This window comes from Ambystoma mexicanum, chromosome 11 (assembly GCF_040938575.1).
Source record: "Ambystoma mexicanum isolate Mex_15411 chromosome 11, UKY_AmexF1_1, whole genome shotgun sequence".
Taxonomy (NCBI): domain Eukaryota; kingdom Metazoa; phylum Chordata; class Amphibia; order Caudata; family Ambystomatidae; genus Ambystoma; species Ambystoma mexicanum.
This window is the reverse complement of record NC_090934.1, coordinates 445,248,554-445,270,864: the sequence shown is the minus strand read 5'-3', so window position 1 is coordinate 445,270,864 and position 22,311 is coordinate 445,248,554. Positions and strand designations below refer to the sequence as shown.

At 46.1% G+C, this 22,311-nt stretch overlaps 1 protein-coding gene across 7 annotated transcripts in view; it reads left to right on the top strand.

Annotated features, from left to right (window-relative positions):
- Window positions 1-22,311, top strand: part of LOC138503495 (embryonic protein UVS.2-like) — a 293,734-nt gene that overhangs the window by 135,226 nt on the left and 136,197 nt on the right. For all 7 annotated transcript variants that reach the window (XM_069623275.1, XM_069623273.1, XM_069623271.1 and 4 more), the window contains 2 exons: window positions 9,872-10,012; window positions 10,147-10,264. In XM_069623275.1, coding sequence (XP_069479376.1) covers window positions 9,872-10,012; window positions 10,147-10,264 — 259 coding nt within the window. The remainder of the gene's footprint in view (window positions 1-9,871; window positions 10,013-10,146; window positions 10,265-22,311) is intronic.

The following is a 22,311-nucleotide window of genomic DNA, read 5'->3' as shown; positions in this document are numbered from 1 at the left end:
GGGAAGACAAGGGGAAGAGAAAGAAAGGGCATGCAAAATTCTCCTTATCTTCCTCTTCCAAGTCATCTTCTTCATCCGTGTCACCCCTATTCTACAGCAAGCATGATTCCTTCAGAGATAATTATAATCAGAAAGGAGCATATCTATCCATCGAAGTAGGGGTGGAGATGCTAGGGGACCGCAGAAAGTATAATTTTCCTCTTGTTGAATCCCATAAATACACCCACATTTTCCAGTTGAAGCATGCAGCAAACCATGGTTTGCCTGTGATCTCAGACATAAAAAGGAAGATCTTTCATGAGCTGAAAGAGCCAGAAAGGATTCCATTGTCCTGTTCCTTACTGAATCTTTACCATCTCTGGGTGAAAATATACCACAGAATATGCAAATTGACATGATTGTGCGCAGCCTGACAGGAAGGTCTTCTTCGTCAGGTAAGTCCCCTATCTAGAACCCATGAGATAAGGCAGTCTTCAATGCAATGGATTCTAGGATCTCCACCAGGCCATTAGACATGGTTAAGAATGTCTGCCTGTCCTGGGGCCATGACAAAGCAGGAGGAACTCAGCTACAGAACTGCTCAACAGGAAGTGTTCTCCTTCCAGGAATGGACTGTGCCTCCCTTGGCTTTTTGGAAAATATGTTTCATATTCAGGACTCGATCCTTTGACATGTTTGCCTCCCAGGAGAATGTGATACTTCTTTCCTTATGCTACAGGTTCATATTCAGGGTAGCAAAATTGTGGGGTATTATATCTGTATCTTAAAACATAGGTGTATTGCAGGCCTTTCACATAAATCCTGTGCATCCCAAGGTTTTCCAAAAATCAGGGACTCCACAGTGGAGGTGATTCTGAGGTCCCTTATCAACCTCGTAGGTTCTGATTTCTTATTTCTCTGGTGGTGATCCAGGTTTGGCTGCTACTACCCATTCGTCCAAATCACAGATCAGGGAGATGGTCTTGAAACCAAAAGATTGAAGTGTGGGTTCTGGAAAGGGAAAGGAGTAGCCTGCATGGAAGGGAGCTCTCAGAACAGGTTAAGCCAACAGTTCAGAACTCCCAACATCCGGCAAGCCAGAATTCCTACTGCAAGCCCCAGAGGAACCACACTGGTGGACCAGAATACGCATTCTTCCTCTTTACTGTTGTATTTCTAAAGTCAGGCTGTTTTTCCAAGAATGGGTATCTAAGGGATTACCAGTGTAATCTCTCATGGCCCAGTGTTTGGCTAGTATGTACTTCCTGGAACCCTGGAAGGGTTTATTGGAAGGGGAGGTTTCTGTAAGCCGAAAAGCTTCCTTTTGTCAGAGCCCAGACCGCCCATGTAGGGTGCCCCCTGGAGATCTTGCTTTAGATCTAAAAGAGTTAAATCCTCCCCATTTGAGCCAATATATTCAAGTGATGGCACTCGGCTAGGAGGCTGTGTGAGATAGGGGTCTTTTAACTTCCCCTACACTACTGACAGTTCAAGTTGAGTGTCTTATTCTATAATAGTACCCTTCTTTTCCCAAAGTCCTCACAAAATGTCATCAGTCTCGCAACATTCTTCTCCCCAGGGGCGTTGCTAGGTTTGTAAAAGATCCGGGACTAGAGCCCATTGCAAGTTTGGACTTCACATAACTACATGATCTGAACGTACACGTCTCGTTGCGATTTCAAGCGTTAATATTGCAAACTATACTGCTCAAAGTGCTCATGCTCATTGAAGATTTGCCACTCCAAAACCTGAACATTCATCCAGTAGTGCCATGTAATACTTTATGAGGTTATATAAAACAAAGAAAAGCCTTTGAACAGGACCGCCAAAGACTTGGCATGGATTGAGAAATTGTATTTAAGCAGCAACTGGAGAGATACACGTTTGCTTCATTAACCATAGAGGCACTTACTGCTGTTGTTGGACTGAAAGGGGCTAGCTAGTGGGCTTACGAAGTGGTGGGACATAACAAATGTAATTATGTAGTGGGTGAGCGCAGCAAGCAAGCCTCAACTTGACCAGGGTGCCACCCACCACCACCACAAGAGCATTTTTTTTAAAAATGCTGTCAAAATAACACACATTTCGGCATGATTTTTCCAAAATAACCAGCATAGTACATATGTTTCTTAGTGATCTAAATGGCTGCTGAATACTGTACCACTAATAAGCTGCAGCAAGCAGGTGGGATACAAATACCTAGTATAACAGAACATAACTAACAAATGGAAAACATTTTCTTTTCCAACATACATTTTTAAAGAAGTACATTTGTGGTTTCATTCAATTTGCATTTGCATGTAGTTGCACTCCACACAGTGCTGCAGGCACATCATATTGCCACGGAAGCGGGTCTACAACTCAGCTCAGAGTGACACTAGGACTGCCCCTCCTGGTGCGTCACTGAGACACTGATGCAGAGAGCCAAGCAGTGGCAGGCTGCAAGGCTGCCCCCGTACACCCAACAGAGGGTTACCCACCTCTCCCAGCACTGACACACCGATCACCTACACAAAAAACCCAACCGTGCCGGCAAGGTTGGGCTGCCCCTCTGCTCACCACCTCACATATTTAAACACACTAATGTCATGTGGCTCAGGAGACACACCTTATTTCCCAACATCCCAGAAGCTTTCACCACAGGTCGGCTCGGGGGAGTTTTTAAGAGAAATGCTTAAATAGAAAGAAAAGGATAATTATGGCAAACATCTTGGAAAGGCTGCTAAGTATATGTACCTGCTGAGCAAGGCCCTGGGGCATGGCAGTGTCACTTTGACCAGCAGATTCATAAGCCTTCAGATGCCAGACTGAACCCAAAGGCCAGGACAGCAAACAAGGACCGAATACATCAACATTTCAAACTGTGCACAATGTATAACCCGTTTACCCTCAAAACTAAAGCATCGGGCAAATGGCATGAAATCACGCACACTCGGAAGCAAGTTCCAAAGACCAATGAAACCAAAACAAGATGTCTCACAAACATCCAGAGAGATGTGTGCATCACACATGCCAGAAACCTCAAACACCTCTTTACAGTTCAAACAGAGAAGTAGGAGGTGCCTGTTAATGACAGGACACAACATAATGATCTACAGCCTTATGTTGAGATCTGAGAACCCGGATGAATCCTCCAAGTTCTGGGGAAGCAAATCTGAACCGCTGCAAAATGAACACACATTGATTCCTGGCGTGGGCAGGCAGCGTGCACAGCTCTGCACTCCAAGCTGACCCCTAATTGTGGGCATTAGTCCTTAAAAGCATCACAGTGCGCACCGCGCGCTGCTGACCATGGGTGCAATTATAAATTATTCTTAACTCACAGTCTGTCACAAAAGGAATGAATTGCCATTTGCAATTGTGGGACACATTTTCATTGATGCCCGATGCACTTTTAAGCCCCACTGCCCCAGTAGGGCTCCGTTTGCAGGTTGCCAAGAGTACCTGAGTGAGCCCTCAAGAGCCACCAGGGAGGCGCGGATGCCGCCAGCAGCGCCGAATGCCATCTCCTCTTCTCTGAGTGACCCCTAATTGTGGGCATTAGTGCTTAAAAGCATCACAGTGCGCACCGCGCGCTGCTGACCATGGGTGCAATTATACATTATTCTTAACTCACAGTCTATCACAAAAGGAATGAATTGCCATTTGCAATTGTGGGACTGGGACACATTTTCATTGGTGTCACTGTCGGATGCACTTTTAAGCCCCACTGCCCCAGTAGGACTCCATTTGCAGGTTGCCGAGAGTACCGGAGTGAGCTCAGCCAGCCATCAAGAGGCACCAGAGAGGCGCAGATGCCGCCTGCAGCACCGAATGCCATCTCCTCTTCTCTCTGGTTCCTCCTCTCACCCGTGGTGTAGCGCTACCCGAGCTTGAGGCAGGTGTGCAGCGCTTTACAGCACGGACCCCCTACTGTAGCAGCAGTGCCTCTCAGGGTCCCACGCATGGTGGAGGCCCTGGGTGGGTAGGAGGGGGGGCTGGGGTGGCGCTGTGTACTCGATATGGCAGTGGTGTGGGAGAGGTGGGGGGAGGGTGCCGTGTACTCGATCCGGCAGTGATGGAGGGTGGGGGGCGCCGTGTACTCGATCCGGCAGTGATTGGGACTCTTCTGGATGGTGCAATGGGAGGCAAATGGGGACGGAATCACATCCAGGGCTGGAAATCGACACAATTCACTCATCCTCCCCGGCACCCCCCACACCCTCTCTGAGCGGCGGGGACGGTTTTGTTGCATTAGTTTGGGCTTTTGAGTAAAGTATGGCTCAGATGAGTCTGGGAACATGTGCAAAGCAGAATTGGGGAAACTCATGCAGCCTGGGGCAGAACTTCCTCAACTTGGGCCTTGAGAACAGAAGCAGAACGGAGCTCTGCGCTCAGTCTTGCTCCCGCCCAATTCCGCCTTGCGCATTCATTCCCAGTACCCGAGATTGAGGCTGAAACGTTCCTGTCTGTCTCCCTCCCATCTCGTCCCCCAGCCCAGGGCCCGGGCCATGTGTCCGCTCAGCGTGCTGGGGGTGGGGGACATGAGGCATCAGCAACATGCAGTGGATCGGACCGGCGGTCCCTCATTCATATTGTGCTGTGCTGATAGTGTTGGTATTCAAATTTCACACTGTGTGAATACCGACAAACACGACAAACACACGCACACCTACCTGAGTTATAGCAGTTAGCTGATGTGACGACGCCACGCCGGTCGTATGCTGCCACCAAATGGGCTCGGTCCTGGAGTCGGCGGGCCGGCACTGTCCGCAGCTTCACAGGGGTGGGGGGGGTGCGGTGACATGGCTAGGCTGGGGCTGGGGCCAGGGGTCACGTCACCACACAGTAGATGGTGCAGGTAGCGAGCGATTGGCGTCGTCCGACTCCTTGCTCGTGGCAGCTCGCGTTTAGAGTCTGCCGGCATGAGGTTGGGTGTGTCCGTGACCTGCTGGCTTGATCTGCGCATGCAGGGAAAGACACAGGGCACGTGCCTGGGCGGTGGCTCGGCTCCCTGCAGCCTGCGCAAGCGCAGGCAGTCATCATGAGGCACTGAGGCAGCAACCCAGGGCCAGGAGGCAGGCAGCCAGACAGAGATATGTTCGAATTGTATCTTTTTGAAATTCAAATCACGAACGAACGTTGCTGCGCTGCTGGCAGGAAAAATGGGCGGATGTTTGACCCGGGGCTAGCCTTTGTTTGTAGCCCGTGATCTTCATCTGGGGCTACAAGCAAAAGATCCGGGGCTATAGCCCCTCTAGCCCCCCCTAGCGACGCCCCTGCTTCTCCCTACCTTTTTACGTACAGCCATCCACTCCTGAACAAGAGTTGTGGTGTCAACTGCAAATTTCAATGGTGCTTCTTATCTATTTGTTAAACAATTCTTTCAGGAACTCAGAAAACTCGTTTGCAACTAATGGTGCAGCCAGAGTGTGAGACAAGACCCTAACCATGTCAATACACAGGTGGATTTGGTGTGCTATCTCTAATGCCAACAATGTCTTGTGACACACCCCTCCTCACCAGGATTCGGGGCAAGATAGTGAGAGGCATGCTGGCCTCATGGGGGATACTCAACGGGACTAATTCCTTCATCAGACATTACAGGCTAAATATTGTGATTGCTCCTAGCTGCATTCCAGATCTGGTATAGGTACTAGTGTGCTACATGAAGACATTTGATGGGATGGTTCTCTAAACAGTAAACATTCCATAGCTATACTAATGGGAGAACTCCTTTTAAACCTCCCAAGTAGGCTTCTCACAGGAACAGATGTATGGGTATGCTGCTCTCTTGTGGCCAAACCTGAAAACTGAAGACAGAAAACATGATGGATATGCTTGAAATTTACGTTAGTAAACAGTGGGCCATATTCACATAGATTTGCACTGAAACACATTGGGGAATACCCGTGTGTTTCAGGTGCACCTTGCACCGTAATCATAAAGCCTGTACCTGGGGGAGAAATCTGGAGATATCTGGAGTATCTTTGAGATACTTGTATGCAAAGGCACTGACACAAATTTGCTCGAAGGCATCCCCAAATTTGTCCTAGTTTTAAGTTTGTGAATCATGCATTAGTTAAGAAGTTCGTATCTGATATTCTCACAGGCATTTCCTGATTTAGATATAAACATAGTCAAACAAGACCTGTGAATCTAAATAAGTGTTAAATTTAATGGAAGAGTTTATCCTGGTGTGCTTGTATCTCTTTGGGGCTGGAATTTGGAGACACCACTAAAAATATCGTAGAGAACCGTTTATCATCATTTTAGCATGGGCTCAATCTTGTGCTCATCAGCCTTGGCTAAACTTAAAAAGATCAGCTTAGCCCAAACCTTTTGTCCACATCCCCTCTTCATCAAACATCAATCAATGCTGCTATTTTGGACTTACATGGGGCATTGTTAGGGAGGTGTACCTTGAATCTTCAGGTGCAATAAGCAATGGCTCCTCTTGTGTTCACACTGTATACACTGGGGATGTTTCACTATAAAGAAATACTAGATGGAAAATATTGAAGGAATGCTTGTAAATACTTAGACAAGTGGCATGACACAAACATTTAGGGACCCCCGGCAAACCATGATGAGCTCCCCCCTAAACTTGACAACACGGCACAGCCATGCCACACTCTATGCAACTTACTGGGCCAACATGCATGTACAATGTGCATGATGATCTTGATGCTGCCGGGTCCTGCCATGCACTGTACTGTGTGAAAGATGTATATGTTTCAATCAAACCATAATTCCTTCACCTACAGTAGAAACAAGACAAGACAGCTGTTCTTGGCTTCTCAGTGCTGACACCAAATGGACCATTCAAATATTTGGATGTAAATAATGTATTAAAAAAATAAAGTGTGTTTTTAAAGAATAAATTGAGTTACAGAAAAGTTTGAAAGGTATCAATTCAATTTGTAAATGCTAAAGGTGCTTGATCAGTCAAGATGGGCTTCATGAGTATTTCAATTAATATTTTGTAACCAGGTTAATCCCCCAAACGGGTTCCTCCCATCATGTAATAAGCATTAGTACCCGGCGAGGGTCAACCAGAATGTAACAAGCATTCTGATTGGCCCTCACAGGGTAATTACCAGGCTGGGAATCCCCCGCACGTACGTCCGTGTCTTTTTGTGTTCCCGGCAGGGGGCCTGGTGGCCCCTTAGCCAATGAAGAGGCTCAAAAAGGGGCAATCCCTGCTCCGAGCCTCCCCATTGCTGGAGGCTGCCTTCGTCCCATGCCGAGGACTCAGGTACGTTTTTGTTTCCTCCACCCCCTTCCGCTGCAAACTATCCCAACCCCACTTACCTTCTTTTTTCTTCTTTTCTCGGGAGCGAACGCGCTGGGAACAGTTCTGTTCCCAGCTCCCGATGGCCGCCATGGAAAGGGAAAATGGACTCCATTTTCCCTTTCCCGGCAGGCATTATTATCAGCAGCGTTTCAGAACTGAAAAAAATGCTATTAGTACCCTGGTATAACGGGCCGGAGTACTAATGGCAATAAGCCGCTCGATGGCAGGGCAATACCGCCCTTGGTAATGCCACCGGGGCCCTTGCGCCCATAGTTACAGGTCCGAGCACAGTCCGAAGGCCCTGGGGGCCTTACCGGGGGTGGTATTTGCCCGCCGTCTCGGGGCTTATTGCTACAGTAATATTATGCAAAATAATGATTCATAAGAACACATGTTCATGCTGGCTCTGCCAGTATATGGCAGTATCCTCATGTAAAAACACTCTTGTTGGCTTTGCCCTTTGTGCTGGTAAAAATCGACCACCACAAGGAGAAAACATGTTACTGCTGCAGAACAACATGCTTGCCCAACCCCTGCACCACCATGTAAGAATGCTGTTCATGTTAAATGTGCCCTCAATGCCAGTACAACATGCAATTCTACAGTAATAAAACATGTCCGTGTTTGGCTGCACAAATGCCTCCACCCACGACCCACAATGTAAGCACACTCGTAATGTTAACTTTGCCCTTAACACCAGTAAAGGTTGAAATGCCACGGTAAGAAAACATTTACTTTCTGACTGAAAAACTGTCCCTACCTTCCCCATGTAACAACACACATCATATTGGCCTTGCCGCTTATGTGAGTAATGTATGCTACAGAAAGAAAATGTCCAGCCTGCCTACCCCATTGTGTTATAAATCCCCACACCAAACCTCCCTCCATCTAATAACATTTGTCAAGTTTGCTGTGCCAAACAATTACAGTAAAACATGTAAGAAAATGTCAATGCTGCAATGCCACTTGCCTGGGCTCCAGCCTTGCACCCACACACAAACACGCACACCCACACACTCATATCTATTAACCCACTAGCCACTCACCCAGTGGCAACTGGTGAATTTTTAATTAGAGGGCTGAAAACATTTCCCATAAATATATCAGAGCAACCGAGCATAGCGAACCAACCAAAGGGGATTCAGGTGTTCCCACCAACTAGAAACATTTATGAATAATGAGTTCCAAATTTTTCTTATACCAGTAGCATTTCCCGATATATTTTCATGGCACCTTTGCCCACAATATATGCCAGTATACAAAAGTTTTCAAGCTGGATATGCCCATACATGTCCATTAAGGCTGCACCAATAAATACCAGTCTTCCTATATAAGAACATAATCATGTTTGCATTGTGCATAATACCAGTAGTGATATATAAGAAAACATGTTCCAGCTTCCTCTGCCAATATTTGGCAGTATCCCCACAAAAGGACACACTGCTAATGGCTTTGATAATGAAAGTGCCACCCTTCCAGTCTCCCTCCCCGACTCTCACTCACAGTGACCAGAATCTGCTACTATGCAGCTGGCCCACTGCAAACACATGCACTCACACATTCACACAAAATGTACTCACTCATTTATTCACACCATTCAGACACTCACTCATTAACACACGCGTCATATTACATAACACACCCTTGCATGCACGCACACATTCATACATACATCAAAATCATCCTGCACCCACCACTTACAAAAAATATGTTTTCGTGCTACCTGCTGTCCAGAACTCATCTACCTTGGGGGACTAAAGGCCTCTGGCCCCCATGCTCCATCAGACCAGACAGAAACCAGGAAGCAGAGAGAGAATCCTGGCTCCTTCATTGCACAGTGGAGCAGAGGGAGCATGAGGCGATCGTTATTTCATGTCAAACAAGGAAGTGATTCACGGACTATACAAATATTTGCTTCCTTATAATGAGAGAGTAATATGTCATTCTACCTTTGTTACCCATTTCATTAACATCCTTTTGCCTAAGGTCGGCTTTCCAACACCATCATAACTTGTCAGGTATAAATGTTAAGGGGCGATCTCTCCACCATCAAAGTTCAACCCTTCAGATGTACCATTCGCCATTGCTCAGATGAAGCCTGGCTATTTATAATTCAGGAACTCACTAAAAGCACAACTTTTTCGATCACCTGCTTTTCTCAAAAGGAGCGTGAGCTTTCTCTTGCCACAAGCAATTCCCACAGCTGTACCCCGTACACTCTTGTGTTTTATATCGTGTAAGTTTCCCTGAAAATCATAATAAATCCCTTGACCCTAAAACATCATCGGTTTTGGACATGCAAAAATGTATACAGTACATGTGCCTTAGAATATTTTTGCAGCATATCATTCAAATGGTACTTAATGTATACATTAATTAATCCATACTTATAAAAATACAAAATGCTTATTGTATTGTGTGTAATCATGCTTTGTTTAGCTGAACTATATTATATTCAGTTAACCTGCCACGACTAGAAGCTGGCACTCGAGTGGTATAAGAAGCTACCACTTTCTATTTCTATCTGCTCACTTAATCCTATAATAGGAAACGTGACCCTGCAGAGTCAGATGTCAGGCTCTAGATCCCTTCACTTTCCCTCTGCTCTTGTTTTAGGTGGCCCACAGCTGATACGTGAAGGGGACATTGCAGTTCTCCCTGGGCGCAGTGCAGTGAAATGTGCAGGCAACATTTGCTACTGGCCCAAATCTAGCAATGGAACCGTCACCGTACCGTACACCATCAGTTCTGCGTACAGTGAGTTAAATTCCACATATGTCCCACATATGTCCTTTCATATAGCCGCCTGAAATTTTCACCCTGTTTATTACCTACCCTGGGTTTCAAACTTCTCTCAAACAAAACTCAATTTTCTCTCTCACTATCCGCAGGTGCAGCAAATACAGCTACAATCGTGGAAGCAATGCAGGAGTATGCAACACTTACCTGCATTCGCTTTGTGCCTCGCACAACAGAAACAAACTACCTCCAGATCCAGCCTGGGAACGCGTATGTATATGGTCTACCTCCTAGCTGCCCTATTCCTTAACATGGTAGGTCTTCACTAGTCATATGGCCATCAAAGCACTCAGATAAACATCAATTACCTACATCTGTTTTCTCACAGGTGTCCTTTATTCATTTTTAATACCAAAACTAAAAACATTTTGCGTGCAGCCATATGAGATCTATCACAATGGTGCATGGACAAGATGCAAGCCTTTCAATCCTTCTAGTCTGGAGGGGAACAGTGAGGGGCAATAGAAGACAGAGACATTCAAACACCTTGAGATTGCAGCAGAGCTGCTGAATTCTGCTGTTGTCTGACCACTTTGGCATTCTTTTAATCACTCAGTAATTCAAAATGTAGATCAAATCAACCTGTCATTAAGGAAGATCAATCTGGAAATGTCAACCACATTCACCCCAGAACTACTTCGAAGAATTTTTAAACTCTAGAGCTGTTCATAGATGATTGATCTAATATTGACAGCAATTGCCAACAATTAATTGAACACTTATCTCAATGGCTTGATGTTATTTTACCTAAAATTGTAAAGAAACGTACACAAAAAAGATGAAATCAGTGGTATACCAAGGAACTGAGGAATATAACAACGAAAAAAAGAAACTTGGAAGAAATCTGAAGAGATCCCGATAATGATAGGGCTTCAGAAACGATAAAAAGATCATACTTGAAATCAAAAAGCAATGTTTTCAAACTAACTACTCTGCAGCCTCAAATATTTAATTATTCTACCTAATTGATGAGCTGCACAGCCAGAAGCAACTACTCAGCAGCAGTCTATCTTCATTGACATTGCTTAGTTCTTCACAGACAAAATTCCAAAACTACAACAAAGAATTACTTTTCAATTCCTAAAATGTGCCAGATTCACAATATTGTTCTTGGAGAAACAAATGTATGCTTATAAATGGGAGGACTAAACACTTTATGGCAGCTCTAGTCCATTATCACAATTTACTAAAGATATATATCCTTCCAGCACCTCTAAGTTTTTATTCAAGCTTCCCTTACTGTCTCCACCAATAAGGCCATTCTAAATTGCTCACTATCTTCCTGGGTAGTCCCAAAAGCTTCCATAGTTGCTTACATGACCACATTGTGAAATATGTCTAAGAGGGACCCCACAGACCAAACAAATGTTAGGCCTATTTCCAAATTGCAATTCTTCACTCAAGTATTGGAATGAATGGCCAATCAACAGTTGGAGGGATTTGTTGAATTTTACAAAAGGTAGATCAATTCCAAGCTGCCTTTCATCCCCTACATGGAACAGAAACTGTGGTGTTGTCCATCCTGGATAATCCTAAGGCCAAAACAGTTCACAGTGATGTGGGGGAGGGGAGTCCTCTTAAACCCCTTGGTGTGGTTTAATACAATCATCCATAACTTTGTAATTGCTCATATTGCATACATAGTCGTCATACATCAGGCCCTGGACTGGATCAGATGTTTTCTCATAGATAGGCAGCAACATATTTATCTGAACCCTTTTCATTATGGGCTGCGGTCCTTGTCATCTGGGGTTCTCCAAAGGTAATTACTGTCCCTCCTAATATTTAATATTTACCTCACCCTGTTGATTAAAATGATAAAAACCTTTGGAATGTCAATGTATTATTATACAGAGGAAACACACCTTATCTGTAAGCTGAAATAGCAACAAGCATGTGGTTTGTTTAGAAATGCTTGAAAACTAACCTTCCACCTGCAATGTGAACATAAAAAAAAACATTTCAGCTACGTCATGCTTGCCTCAGTGCCACCCAGTAGACATCCCTAGATGTTCATCTATAGAGTTCAGAGCCACATCAGTCTTACAAGCCTCTTTCTGCAGAAAACTGTTTTTATCTTAAATAGATCATGGACTGAGTGAGGAGCTATTTCAGCACGATCAAGCCAGTGGGCTTATGTTGTCAGGGTTTCAAATCTAGGAGACGTCTTACTGCTCTGTAGTGAGACATCTGGAGATAGGGAGTGGTTGACTTATTGAAACCCACATACGGAATGTATGTACAGGCAGCATACAAATTCTCACTAAGTACATTTTTGGAACATATCAACAAATTACATAATTTGCCATTTGAAATGCACATTCTGAATTATCTCATTTATTTCTTGTATAAAGGTGAGGGTCAGGTTGGAAATAACCCGATAAATTTGTATTATTCAGGAGTCTTCACACATAGATTCTGGCCACTGCAAGGATAAATGCATTGTGGTTAGAATTCCAAGAAGCAATATTTCAGTTTTGCTCAAGTTTCAGCACAGGTTATTATGCACATCCAATCCTGTTGACTTTTAAGCAACTAGAGATTAATTACACATCAATTTAGTGTATGCATTAAACAGCCATACTGAAAGGGTAGAAACATTAGAACACATCTTTTGAGATGGAACGAAGAGGGGATGACATTTCCTTGTTTAACCTGGGAAAAACCAAGCTCAGTGATGGAGGATAGCAATTACAGCATTGCTCCTGTGATACCCATGGAGTACGTTAGTCTTTTATGACAGTGGGTTGATCGTAAACTGTAGCCATCCATTAAATGATGAATGTTAAGGGAGTTTTACTGTTCAGAGATTATAAAAATGTTCTCCCAAAAAGAGCAAAGCAATCTCCAGGCTTCTGTGTTGTCTGAAACATGTTTGGTTATCGTGCAGGAAAGAATTATCCTTGTGTACGGCAATAAGCTGAAAGGGAACGTTTTTTTTATAATAATCTTGGCCAAATAACTGAATGTTTGATATAGGAGGGTAGTTGTTTGGGTCATCAGGGAGGAGAGTAGGTTTTTTAATAACTGCCTGATGGTCGCTCCTATGAGGATCACAGATACCGTATCTGTATCAATGGGGGTGTTGCAAAACAGCAGAACAATGTATCTCTGTTCTCCAGAAAATGTCACTGAGATCACAATTTCAGTGATGTCTTCAAGGGAATTCTCAGTGTAGGAGGTGTGATTAATGTAGTACTTCAGTCTATTGCCCCAAGGGGGAGCCCCTTCGATTGAGGCTACGGAGGTTAGCCTGTTATGCAATATTCCCCATATGGGTTGCGGTAACAAGGACGCCACAAGGAGAGACTTCCATCTTGGGGATAAGGACTCCCTTTCCAATGATTAAGTCACTTTCTATTATCCTCAAATGCCCAATCTGGTTCTTGCAAATGAAAGACACCAAGACTCCTCTTGTATTTACTATTGTAATGTAATTAATGAAAAAATAGATCAGTTTGGTACTGTGAAGCGTAAGATCACAGGAGTAATGAAGAATGTCTGTCTATCAACTACTGTGATGAAGAAACCACACAGAGTATTAAAGAACACAAGTTCAACGCAAAGACAGAACTATATTGACAGGATGGGGAAGCCCCAGCGTTGTGTGATAAAAGTGGGTGGAGCCAGAGAAATAGTGAGAGAGCAGAGAGTTTCAAAAAGGGCTGGCTGACAAACACTGGTAACTCGTGGGGAATGCTGGTTTGCACGGCAGCAAACCGGATGAAACAAGCAGTGCCCGAGGTGCACTATGCTGCAAGCAGCTGACAACAGGAGTGTCTAGAGGCTGGTAGTCCCAGGGGGGATTATTGTCTAGGGCCCACTGAGAACCCCATCTTTGACATGCTGAGGTAGAAGCAAGCTGCCCAAAGACCACAACAGGTTTCCCAAACTGAGTCACTTCCCAGGAGGGAATCTGATGCGAGAGGTAGCGGCCGAGAGGGAAAGGAACAGAGGAACACTTACGAAGCCCAATACCATGTGTGGACACCATAGTGTGTGTCCAGGGAAAACGATACAAAGTGGAGAAGTCATCCTGAAAATTAGCAAGTGCGGAACAAGAAAAGAAACCGAATCAATGACAATCAGTGACAATGCCCTATTACATCCAAGGTAGAGGGGAGAGTGGGAGACCCGGGGAAACAGGTGTAATAACAAAAGGGGACAGTGATACCTACCAATGTTACAAAGCTGAACATAAAGACTGGAGTAATAATACTCATCCCAGTGTGTGGCAAACTTATAAGAAGAGTGAGAATAATTACGGAACAATTCATACTCCATCCCAGTGTGTTAAACACATATAAGTAACTGAGAACAACAAACAGGAGTAATTATACTCATCCCAGTGTGTGGCAAATTTATAAGAAGTTTGAGAATCATAAGGCAAATAGTCATACTCATCCCAGTGTGTGGCAAACTTATTAGAAGAGTGAGAATAATAACGGAACTATTCATACTCTAGCCCAGTGTGTGACAAACTTATACGTAGAGTGAGAAAACAAAACAGGAGTAATTATACTCATCCCAGAATGTGGCAAACTTATAAGAAGAGTGAGAATAATAACAGGTCTAATCTTACTTGTCCCAGTGACTGGAAAACGTATAAGGAGAACAAGAATCAAAAGGAGATTAATCATACTCATCCCAGTGAGTGGAAAACTTCTAAGGAGAGTGAGAACCCTGAACATAAGAAGACTAACTCCCTCATTCCGAGTTCGGAGGTAAGTAACGTCTCTTACCGGCATGGCGCAAATAGCGTGTCCGTGCTGGCACCAGTCTGCTAATAAAGGACTATTACGACTTCACGGGCACAAGCTTTGCGCCATGCCGGTAAGGTACCTAGCGCCATGCTGCAAAACGCTCCCAAAAATCCCTTACCGGCATGAAGCTAGGCGCAGATTGCACTTCAGACATAGTCCAATGCATCATTAGCGGTGACCGTAAATAGCGGTGACCGTAATTAGCGAACACCGCTATTTACGGTCACCGTTAAATAGCGGAACCGGAAATAGCATCATCGCACAGGAACGGGAAGGAGCACGGTGGCCATCTTTGAAAACACAATCCATTGCCATCCTCAGCACACAGGACCCCTGGGACACTGCTGATCGACTGAAAAGTACCTCCTACAAGCCAAGAATGCCTAAAGCTCTGAAGAAGGGATCTGCCCACCTCAGAAAGGAGAGATTTAATCAGGACGAACTGCAGATGCTTGTTGACATTTTGCAGGAGCATGCAGGCACAGTCTTCAGCAGCAACATGAGGAGAGAGGCAGTGCTGCGTAAAAAAGGTTAGTGCATTGGGCAACACACCCCGCACAGTGAAGGACTGCCGTAAGCGGTGGGATGATCTGCGCCTAAGGGTGCGCAACATATTATCAGTAAATCACACCCAGACCATGGAAACTGGAGGAGGGCCTAATTCACCCATAAAGCTCACCCCCTGGGAGGACACATGTGCAAGCATGATTGGGCCAGAATCGATTGAAGGCATAGGAGAGATGGAGTGTGGCGCCACGACATCTGCTGATGGAGGTGAGTGTCCAAAGTAAACACTGTTTAGCCAAATCGGATGAAGTCAATGCCAATGTCTGTCCAAAGAGTCACGCCATGGTCAGCCACACACACACACTCCCTGTAAAGTATGCCGAAGCAAATGAGACACATGCTGATGCCTGCTGCAAGGCCATATCGTACATGACACATACCACACAAAGTAGGGAATTCCACGAGGCACACAGCGTGCATGACCAGAATAGTGAGCATGTCAGACAGCACTGTTCCTGGCCAACATGAGTAACTCCGACATATGGCTGCATTTACCACCCATGTATGAAATGACGTGCCCTTCCCAACACAAATGCCTATTACCCACAATTGTGTGGATGAGCAATTGTCCCAATGTATGATGCCTATCCAAACATCACTCATGCCGTCCCTCTCTTCCACCCCCACAGACAGTGAGCATGACAGCAAAGAGCAGGACACCACTTCTACACAGGCCACACCCAGTAAGAGGTCCCAGGAGGACAGCAACCGTCCGTCAACTTCCAGGGGACAAGCCAGGTGGCGCCGTGTCCCGACAAGCAAGCCACAGCAGGGACCTGTACCACCAAGGCCCATGGAGGGCACACCACATCCACCCCCCCACCCACTGTTCTGCCTGGAGAAACCTGCCAGACACCCCATTCGGAGGAGTCCAGTGTGGCTGGGGAGGCGCCACGGCACCCCTCACAGTGGAAGACAGCCAGGATGACATCTGGGGCACCATTGAGGATGATACAATGGATGTGGTCCATACCCCACCCCAAATTGCATCCCCCCAGGTATCTACAAGCGATAGCGTTAACACCAACACCCCAGAGCAGTTTGGCCATAACCACACCCAGGGACATATCAGTCCAGTATTCAGTGTTGAGGAGGATGAGCAGGCTGGGCATGCCAGCCAGATTCCACGCCCAGCCACAGGTGCAGCTGCAGGACCACAGTGGGCTGACCTGCTCACTGCACTCATCAGAGAATTTGTACAGGACAACAGTCAGGCCAGGGAGGAGTGGCGCACAGAGTTGTCAACACTGGCCCGGTCCTTCACGGACAACACCATCCGCCTCTGCGAGGAGGTCTCGGCCCTCCAGCAGGTGGTAGGGCGCATCGCTGATGCTTTGGAGGCAGGTCATCCCACCCTACAACCTCAGCAGGAGGCCATATCATCCATCAGCAGTTCAACACAAACCAGCCACTCCGCCGGTCGGTTTGTGCACTGCGCCGATGGGACATGCCACCCGCTGGCTCTGGGAGTGCCGAGTGAATGTTATAGCAGCCTCATGTAGGCTTCGTGGACTCTATGGGACTTGTGTGGGGGAGTTGTGGGGGGAGTGGGAGAGGGGTGAGGGTGGTGGAGGGTTTTGGCACTCACGTTAATATTGTTACATTCTATACACCGGTTGTGTGAAAAAGAAGACCAGAGTGGACTTTCATCATTGCGCATGTGTCATTAAATCATTCACAGTGCATAGTGTACATGTACCCCACACTCAGTGCCCTATGTCCAAACATCATGTCACCCTCTGCTGACATGTATGTCAGAAATATTGTGCGATCACTGACTGGCGCACAGCACGTCCCTCCTGTGCATCGCCACCGTGATGATGTCCTGCCACATCTTCCTCATCGTCTTCATCATCATCAGGTGGTACCAGTTCGTGTCAGGGGGCAGGGGCACGTTCCGGCGGATGCACATATTGTGCAGCATTACACATGCTATGGTGATCTTGGCCACCTTCTCATGCCTGTAGAGGAGTACCCCACCCGACCGGCTGAGGCAGCAAAATCGTGCTTTCAACAGGCCAAATGTCTGCTCGATGACCACACGTGTACGGGTATGGGAACAATTGTAGTCCTCCTCGTGCCTGTTCCAAGGTGGAGTATGCATCCCCCCCATTCCCACCCAGGTGGAGTATGCATCCACCCACGTCACAACCCCGATGCACTGCCATGGCCCAGTCAGGCAACTCACCAAGCAGCCAGGCACGTTGTCCAGCATGTCACTCCATGAAGCATGGTTGCGTGGAGTTCCGCAGGACCATAGAGTCATGAGTTGATCCGGGATATCTGGCACAACAATGTGTGATGATCTTGCTGGCGTTGCATACCATCTGCACCTTGATGGAGTGGTATTGCTTGCGGTTGCGATACACCACCTCCATGGCATGCGGGACCACCAACTCCACGTGGGTGCAGTAGAGGGCATCTACACAATTTGGCATGCATGCCAGTGCATGGAAGGCAACTTTTGTATTGAATATCTCCTGGGGAGTCCGTGGTAGGGATATGTAGTCCCTTGTGTGCTTGAGGAGGTCATCCAGCACTTGGTTCAGAATCCGGGAAAATAAGGGTTGTGATATGCCATTCATGTGCCCCACTGTGTGCTGGTAGGTGCCTGTGGCAAGGAAGTGGAGCACAGACACTACTTTCAGTAGAGGTGGGATGGCAGTGCGTATTTCAATGAGGCTCGCTATGTCGTTGTGTATCAGGTCCACTATGGTGGTGATGGTGTCCCGGTCCAGCCGGTACAGGGTGTGGATCTGCTCAGGGGTTAGATTGAAAGGACTGGCTCTGATGAGAGGGATTGTGGGCTGCCGGCGTGGTAATGTTGGGTGCATTGGTGGGGCATGCTTGGCCTGTCTTACCCTCCTTCTCCTCCTGCGTCTCCTCTGTGGTGGTGGCTGTTGTTGTTGTTGATGTTGAGGCAATGCAAGCAGGTCCTCCAGCTCCAGTAATGCTACTACTATTGAATCATCTTGTGTGGGACAGGGTGTGGTGTGTGGGTGTGCTCCTTTTGTACTGGGCCTGACTCCATTGCCTCCACCTGTGCTGATTGTGTGCACCTGTGGCAGTTGGAAACACTGCTCAGGGCTCTTTACGGCAGGTCAGCAATGCTGGTATTTAGGGCATGCCGGTAGGCACTTTTTCCGCCTTCATGAGGCCATTATTTGCATGTCTGCCTCATTTGTGATCTACTCCGGTTAACGGCGTGCCGCTAATGCGGGCATTGTGGGTCGCGTGCACGCACCCAGCCCTCTATTAACGGCATCGTACTTTACGGTTCCGTTAATAGTGGTCTGGTTGATCAGAATAGCACGTAGCGGTAAGCGATGCCGGTAATCCTTTACTGGCATCGTTTTTCCCTTACCTCCAAACTCGGAATGAGGGCCTAAGAGTCCAACTAGGGCTCAACCTGAATGGACCAGTGAAAAGAAGAATAAAGAAAGGATTGGGAAACCTGACAAGTGTATTTGTTCTAGAGAAGAGAGAAGTATTGTGAAACACCAGTGGTCTACAAAAACACAGTTGAACTGTAAAGAAAGTGAAGAGAGAACTCTGAGAAACTAAAGGAACTCATATCCAAGGGTCTGGAGGAGCCCCTTTAAGGGACTGGAAGATGTACTACAAGATGTAGCAAGGGACTATCTAAAGATCCCCATTTGAGGAGAACTGTGAGAACTGGGCTGGTCAAGCAATCCAGGAGAAGGGAGTCATTATCCTGCCCTTTTCTGTTGCTAAGCACTATTGGTAGGGTCAGGACCGCATTGCTTTTTTGGACAGAGGACAGAATCTTGATTACAGACTTCCCTATTGGCGATGAACACCCAAGTTTAATTGTGTTAGGTAGGAAAATCGTTAGGATTAAGAAAGTTAGGCATTTTCTTTATCATTTTATAATAAGCCTTGTTGATACAAGGCACCCATTGGTCGGAGTCTCCTTCTTAAAGACCACAGAAGTGAGAAGCATAGTGATAACATGAGCATTGCAGGGGTGGTGCTGTGATTCTTGCAAGTGTCTATTCGTGCTTAGAAAGTTAGTATTGGTTATTGAAAGGCTGATGCCAGTTTCACTACTAAGAGCTTAGGTGACATAGGATAAAAACTATCTTTCAGGGGTAAGCTAATTCCCTGAACATTGTGCAATCTTCTGTTGGTTTTGGGTGAGCATCCACAATGCAAGTTTATAGGAGGGCTCTTTTTGTCAGCTCATTGGTGTAGTGGTATGAAATGAAATTAAATAAAATCCCACTCCCCCCGCAAGTGTTTCAGATCGCGACCAGGTAAAAAGGGAGGGGAACAAGGGAGAGAAAAAACTGAAAAAACAGCGATCTTACTAGGCCCAGTGACATTTAAGAAAGCGCAAGTGCATGGGAAAGGAAAATGGGGGGAAAGTGCAAGGAGGGGGGGGGGTGGAAAGTTGAAGCAGAGGAGAGAAAACATAAATAAATATTAAATAGAATAAATAATAAATAAGGGCTTTAAACCATGGTAGTGCAGTCGGCAAGTGGCAGGTGAAAGTTAGTCAGAAAGGTATATCTGATAAGTGCAGAAGAAACGTGGGAGGGGGACTGTATGGGTACAGATACAGAACCATAGTGCAGAGGGTGGCCAGGTGCACATTACCATGAGAAGAAACAGATCAACAGGGGAGAAGGGGGGCAAAGGCAGAGGCAAAGAGGAAGGTCTTGAGAGATTTCCAGAACTGAAGATGTTTTTCCTCAAGTTTCAAGGTGGCCGGGATGCTGTTCCAAAGGGAGGCACCAGCCGAAGACAGAGATCTACCCCCAGCTCGTTTATTTGCAAAACGACTAACCCTGAGGGGGTCAGAAGTAGAGGAGCGAAGGGCTCTAGAGGGAAGGTATTTACGGAGGGATAGTTGAATGTATTTTGGACCCAGGCCCCAGAAAGCCTTGTGGACAATGCATAGGGTTTTAAATTTTATCCTTGCATCCACTGGGTGCCAATGAAGGGATTTCAAGGCTGGAGAGATACCATCCCAGGGCTTTAGGCCATGGACAAGTCTTGCAGTCCTATTCTGGATTAGTTGTAGAGGGCGGACTGTGGAGGCAGGTAGATTTAGGAAGAGGCTGTTACAGTAATCCAGTCTGGAAAGAACCAGAGCTTGGGAGACAGTGAGCTTTTGAGGGAAGGAGAGGAAAGGTAGAGTACCTCTAAGGAGGTGAAGTAAAAAGTTAGATTTGTTGGAGACATCAGAGATGTGTGCAGAGAAGGAAAGTGTAGAGTCAAAGATAACCCCAGGGTTCTTAGCCGCGCAAGTGAGGTTGGGAGGAGGGCCAAGGGAGGTCGGCCAGAGAGTGAGAGGAAAGGATGGAGATGGTGTACCAATAAGGAGGATCTCAGTCTATGTTGAAAGATGCCTTACCTCTAATGGACCGGGATGTTAACAATTTGCGTTTACAATTTCTCACTTCATGGTGCCTCTGACATCTTGAGTTTCAGATTTGTTTCCATAGTAGCAGTAGGCTGCTTATCAATCAGACAAGTTCCCACATGGCAACTTCCTCTGCTGTCAGAATCCCTGGACTGTCTTTGAGATGCCTCGGTATCCCCATTCTCAAAATCAGATAGTAGAAAGCATAAAAGAACAAGTGACCATGTCAAATGTGTTGCCATCACCGATCCTACTTAACTTCATCCTCTAAGTGGAAATTGACATGTTGGACAGTACATTGCCCTCTCTAAAACTTGCAACTAAAAATAGTTTTGCAAAGGGATGTGACTATGAGGTGAATTAAATCACTGCTTTGCAAAGCTTTTTGCCTGATCATATGTGCATTGGTCCATATGATCACCAGGCTTGCGAGAGTGTGGGTATTACATGTTAAACCTCTATATCACATCATTCTTCTGTTTTCACTGACTGGTTAGTGGAATGAAAGCCTATGGGTCCAATGGAGAAATGCAAAAGCAAAGCTCCATCCTAAATAGTGCCTGTAGTTGGGCAAACAAGGGTGTTTCCATCCGGCAGATGTTGATGTTGTAGCACAGCTAGGCCAAGAGCAGCAACCATGAGGGTAGAGATAAGGGTGGCGAGAGAGCAGGGAACAAAGGTGGGAACACCAGCCTTGATGGATCATATTCAGGGAAATAGTTGCTTGTGTGGGGCCAGTGGCCAGTCACATTTGGATGGCAGTTGTGTGGCAAGTTGTGAAGCCAGATCAGGCAAAAGCATGGCACTGACCCAATATGCGAAAGGTGATTGGCTACACCAGCATGGCACGTTTTGCTACAGCGTGTCTTTTTTCAATTGTGTACCCTGATTTGCTGCCGGGATGGATAGGGGTAGGAGAAGAGCAGCCAACATTGGCAGAGTGGCAGGTATACTGGCAAATGAGGACACAACTGACATGATTGATTGTCCAGCATATTAGTGACTATGTTTCTTTCCACCACAATCTGCACATTTCCAACTATGTTTTTCTGGCCTATAGTGACCATGCCTGGATTGCCCGTTGGTGGCACCACATAATGCACCACATCCCAACATCCCAGAAGAGGTTTTGACAATTGCCATCCAGAGTGCTCGGTTTGCCCATCCATTAAGAAGTCTCTGTGTATGTGAAGTGTACAGAGGGGGAATGTTCGGGTGGAGACAATGGTTTTTAAGATGTTTCTTAAAGTATTGCAGTGTGGTGATGGATCTTACATTGATTTGATGGATCAAATATTCTAGTGTAGGGCAGCAGGACGACACTGACTTTAATTGCTAGCTAGCACAGTACACTTTGGGTATGGCAATTGAGTGTTGGGTCTGTTGGCAGAGGAATCGGATGTGGTTTAGAGGGAGTTGTTTAGGGGTTTGTAGTTCTGGTGATGGGAGACACTCCATAATGTGACATGAACTGGGATTATATATATATATATATATATATATATATATATATATATATATATATATCAGTGATGTCA